Raw genomic sequence first — 4,979 nt, 5'->3', positions numbered from 1 at the left:
GGTCAAGGCTACCTCCACACATATTATCCAGGGACGTTTATCAGGCTGCGACCAAGGTCACATCTGTGGGAATCCGATGATAGGAATAAATTATTTAGAGCAAACAGCAGACTTTTCTTCCACTGCTTTAAAGTTTTAACTGAGCCTCTGTGTTGCGAAAATGCCATTATTCCAGATTTGTTACCATCTCACCTCTCCCGTATGAACTTCACCCAGATGTTGCCCTCACTCCACATGCTGCTGGGCTGCGGTCCTAGCCAGAACCATATCCAGTTTGCAATTCAACTCCCCCATCATTTGTCTGTGTTCGTCGTACAAGAGATTCCATCCAGGGACACAGACAGCTTCCCACATACCCAGACCACCGTCAGTGTCATTCTCATTTTCATCATTACACCTGAGTTGAATCCACTGCCCTGTTCAAACCATCAGCTCAGTGATCAGAGAGACCACACTTTCCAAGATGAACCATTATTGATTATGTTTTGTGCAGTTTCTTCTCTCATGCATGATATGCAATCCATCTGACTCTTGAGTCTCCTCCATAKATGTCTCTTTTTGCTGATCTAACCTGTAAAAAATGGATCATTTACTCATCTGACAAAGTCCGGCTTGCCATTCTTCAGTATTGCTCTGCTTCTTCCTCCGCTGACTGCTGAATCCTCAACCCACCTCATAAAGCTGGAAAAGAAGGCAAGTAATCCCAAGAACCATTCMTCTAAATCAATATCCCTTGTACTTTATCAAGGATCAGTGACTAACTCGTAACACCTCCTCAGAACAGACATTTTAAGATCACTACTTTCATCCCACATGTGTAAATAATATATTTTTTCAATATATAATGCAAGTAAACCATTTAAACTTTTGCCCTGTTATTGGTTTTCCTGTGTCAGACTCCAGAGTCGCTCCCCTAGAATATGACAGATACAGGCTGGAGTTAAGACCACAGACCATGRAGCCACAGAGATTGCTCAAAGCATTGCCACTATGCCAGCCTTGTGAGATACACCAAGTACTGCTCCTCTTCCAGCTGTTTAATCTCCTGACATCCGGAAAAAAATGTTTCATTGGCTCGTCTGGAAAAGAACTCTTTCTGGCACATTTTGCAATGTATTTTAAGTGCTTTCAATTTATATGAATTTACGCACAATAAGTAAACATTTTTTTTAATTATTATTATTTATTTTACCATTATTTAACCAGGAAAATCCCACTGAGATCTCATATGTCTTTTTCAAGGGAGGCCTGGGCCTGAAGGCAACCTATTGAATATGTTTTTGTGGGGTGGAGGAAACCGAAGTACGGAGAAAACCCATGCAAGCACGTGGAGAACATGCAAACTCTGCACAGAAAGACCTCAGGTTGGAATCAGGGATCAAACCCGGGACCTTCTGCTGTGAGGCATCAGTGCTAACCACTGATTCACCGTGCTGCCTTTGAATGAATTAATGAATTAATGCATGTAGGCCAGAAATCCATCTAGTTTATTTATCAATGCATAAAGTTGTCTTTACCAGCTTTGGGAACATGATAGACAAGAGCTGCTTGATGAGGCAATGCGATTTTGAAAGAAATAAAACAAAGTCTAAAGTTGCAGTCTACATTATTGCCATAAATAATGATCCACTCTATGTCTCAAAAGTACTAATGCGATTTATGGATATATTTTTCTGATCTACATTTATCTGAGGTAAGTTTCCTCCWGGGGATTTTACTTTCTGTGATCTGCTCCTTTTCATTCATGTGGGTAAATCACTGTTAGCTCTAGGCAAATGAAATGCATTGCATTGGGATGGGGGGTGGGGGGGATTGCCATGGCCCCTGCCCACCAAGCCATCTGTTTCAAAGGTTTGGCATGGGGTGCCAGCTTATTAAGTCTGAGACATCGTTCTCCACCCCGTGTGAGTTGTTAACCCATTTAATAAGCCCACCGGCTTCTCCAAGATGCTTCTGTACAAAGACCTGTTTGCATTTTTTAGAATTTATATTCATTGTGATGAAGTGCAGAAGGTTTATCTTTCTKATCCTGTCCAAAGTCTTCACCTCCCTCTAATCACATATCCGACACATTTAGTCATTGCTCGGGACTCCTGGTTTTCTCCTTAAAGCAGATCATTTATTCTGAACAGAAAACACCAACTCGTGACCCTTTAGGACAATGAACTCGCTAATTACACTAACTGGGCCTTATGCCCAACGTTTAACTGAACTGTGAGGACACTTAAGATACTTTTAATTGGCTTACCTCAACTCCAATAACAGGCCTGCTTTGCATTCCATGGACATCTTGCCGAATGTGATGAACAAGAATGTCTGAAAAGCAGCAATGAAACATTTGAATTATGATCTGAACACGGTATAGTCAAAAATCTTGCCGAATAATTTTTGCGGCTTTTTAGAAGAGATTTGCAAGAATGCTCAGACTAATCTTAACTGGTTTTCTAGAAAAATAATATGGATTATTTCATGTTTTATTTAAAAAGGGGTCTGTAATTTAGATTAACTTAGAATGTTGGGAAGTAATATTAAATAATTAACAACAAACATATAGGCCTATGAYCTGTTATTTCTGCTAAAACAAGCAAACCCACTTGTGTGGTACTTTTAGAAATAAAAGGCGGTAAAACTGACCCTAGTATTCACATTACCAATGAACAGTTGATTCTTGTACGTGTATGAGTCTGTGTAAAACAGATTACACACTTCCGCAGGTTGAATCCCTTTTTGAACCGCTAATCTTGTGAACAGGCTGTTAACCTTCGAATCGCGARATCTTATCTGCATAAATTTCACGCAGCTATTAAAGAACGCAGGATCAAATGATTGCAGGTGACAGAAACTAACAAACATGCATATTTGAASAAATTACTGGGTGAATTTCGCATAATGTTTGATCTTTTCTAGCCATACAAACCTACTTTCTTATGATGCCAAATGAACAAACGGGGTGTAAACACARCTTGAGCAACCTCATGTTTTATTTTGAAGATTTTACAAAAATCAAACTTTTTTTTGGCACAATGTATTTCAGCATCAGTATTTATGGCAGGCACAGAGAGCAATACCCTGCCAAAGTCAGTGTACTATCTCTAAATTTGATCAAAGTGGCCTGGATCCTCACCAAAATGTAATGGGTTCTTCCTTTGCTAAAATATACTGTAGACAAAAGACTTTCCCTGATGATTCACTGGGTGAGATCCAACTTGATGCTTTGGATAAATACAGTAAAAACATCCATGACCGCATTATAGTGGATGATCCACTGAACCTGATTTAAATCGAGTTTTTTTATATTATTTATGTATGTGTAAATATATAATTTGTTTTGTAGTTGTTGTTTTTTTTTAATTTCTGCATTCTCAGCAGATTGTTTCAGTAGCAGCTATGGTCCAGWTCTCCGTCACCTCACTGAATAACACTCCACTCTTCACTGCATCATTGTTAATGTCAATCATGATGCCCTCAAGCCCAATTCTGCAGCTTAGTATCTTTTGATAGGTTCTTGCTTGTCTAGTAACCATGTTCTCTTTGTGCTCCAGATCTCCTGCGTGTCACAGATGCTGCTGCCATATTTCACTGCCTCTCTGCTCACTCACCTGTCTGCCTTGCTGTCACCTGTCATTTGCTGCCTGGATACCTTCAGGATCAACTTTCATTCGTTCCCAGTGCGTGTTGTAAATAAATCACATTCTGAGTTACTCCTTTTGGCTGCTTTTGGGAGAGTTAGTGCTTTTAGACAGATGGKTTTTTTAAGTTTTAAACTACCTGATATGATGAGTTTTTTTGTTTGTTTGTGTGTGAGAATTTTTGTCTGTGTGTTTGTTTTTGTGAACACCACATGCAGTGTTAACCTCATTCCTGAGTCCAGACAGATCTTAACCCTGCGAGACGTGCTGCTCTCAGTGTCCTTCCTCTGTCTTTCGGCGTGTTATCTTTGCCAAACTCCTTCCTTTCTTGTCCTCCGCCACCGTCAGCCTTTTACTCCGACTGTCCACCGTGAGGTGGCAATTAAAACTTTGTTGACACTCTGACTCCACAGGGGCTTTCAACTGCTTTTCCTGTCCTGCAGCATCTCTCTCTGTGACTCTTTCTCTCCCTTGTGCCTGCATGTTTCTGTCTCCCCAAATTTCTTTCTACACCTCTGATTTTCACTTTATTTTCCCTCAGACAGCTTTCAGGCATCCATCGGCACCTTTTGGATTTTGCCCGAACCCCCGTCCCACTGAGTCGTCATCCCTGCACCTGTCCCTATGGCTTTCTATCCACCTTTTAATTCCTTTTTTTGACTTTGTCCAACCTGCTCCGGACTTTCTGTTTCTAGTAAATTCACAACATTTACAATCCGTTGATTGGTACAATCTATATTTGAGGACAAAAGAAAAAAGCAAAGTACACAGAGACGTGACGTGTAGCAAAATAAATAATAATAAAATAAAGAACCAAGTCATTGATTTATTGCTCACAATTCATTTGATAAAATCTGACAACGTGTTGCACAAAACTGTTGATCGAATCTTTCATTTGCATTAAGAATATATAGTTAGATTTTTCTCTTTCATGTTTTCAGGAGCTCGGCGTAATTTTCATTAGGTCACAAAGATAAATGATTTCAGCCCCTGAAGCACTGAGCAGCTCCACTGCTGGCTGTATGGTGTGGAAACAGTGTCATCATACAAAGGTAGGCTTTAAAGGGACAGCTGTATATTCTAAAATACATCTTATTTTCTGTGTTGAATGTGTTTAAAAAAGAAGAACAACATTTCTAAAGAAAATCTGGACATTGTGTAAGATAGAAACAAATAAATAAAATGTACGAGTTTACAAGTCCTATAAACCCATAATTCTAGTCACAATGGAAAACAATACATGTATGAAGTAAATGGTTTGAATTTATAGAGCGCATTATCAAGTCCCTCCGGACCCCAAAGTGCTTTACACTTACAGACATTCACCCATTCACACACTGATGATGATGG

General features: G+C 39.6%; 2 protein-coding genes across 4 annotated transcripts in view; one reads left to right on the top strand and one right to left on the bottom strand.

Moving 5' to 3' along the window:
- Positions 1-2,316, bottom strand: part of grin3a (glutamate receptor, ionotropic, N-methyl-D-aspartate 3A) — an 84,585-nt gene extending 82,269 nt beyond the window's left edge. Inside the window, exon 1 of the mRNA XM_014002531.1 lies at positions 2,249-2,316. Within this exon, the coding sequence (XP_013857985.1) occupies positions 2,249-2,278 (30 nt within the window). The 5' untranslated portion in view covers positions 2,279-2,316. The remainder of the gene's footprint in view (positions 1-2,248) is intronic.
- Positions 1-4,621, top strand: part of plppr1 (phospholipid phosphatase related 1) — a 126,148-nt gene extending 121,527 nt beyond the window's left edge. Inside the window, exons 8-9 of one of the 3 annotated variants that reach the window (XM_014002535.1) lie at positions 3,543-3,668; positions 4,571-4,621. In XM_014002535.1, coding sequence (XP_013857989.1) covers positions 3,543-3,668; positions 4,571-4,606 — 162 coding nt within the window. In that variant the 3' untranslated portion in view covers positions 4,607-4,621. Of the gene's footprint in view, positions 1-3,542; positions 4,114-4,570 lie in introns of those variants that run through there. The other 2 variants (XM_014002533.1, XM_014002532.1) reach the window with 2 other exon arrangements.
- The last annotated feature ends 358 nt before the right edge of the window (positions 4,622-4,979 follow it).

The sequence above is a fragment of the Austrofundulus limnaeus genome, unplaced genomic scaffold, assembly GCF_001266775.1.
Source record: "Austrofundulus limnaeus strain Quisiro unplaced genomic scaffold, Austrofundulus_limnaeus-1.0 Scaffold13, whole genome shotgun sequence".
NCBI classification, from domain to species: domain Eukaryota; kingdom Metazoa; phylum Chordata; class Actinopteri; order Cyprinodontiformes; family Rivulidae; genus Austrofundulus; species Austrofundulus limnaeus.
This window is presented reverse-complemented; position numbering and strand designations above follow the sequence as displayed.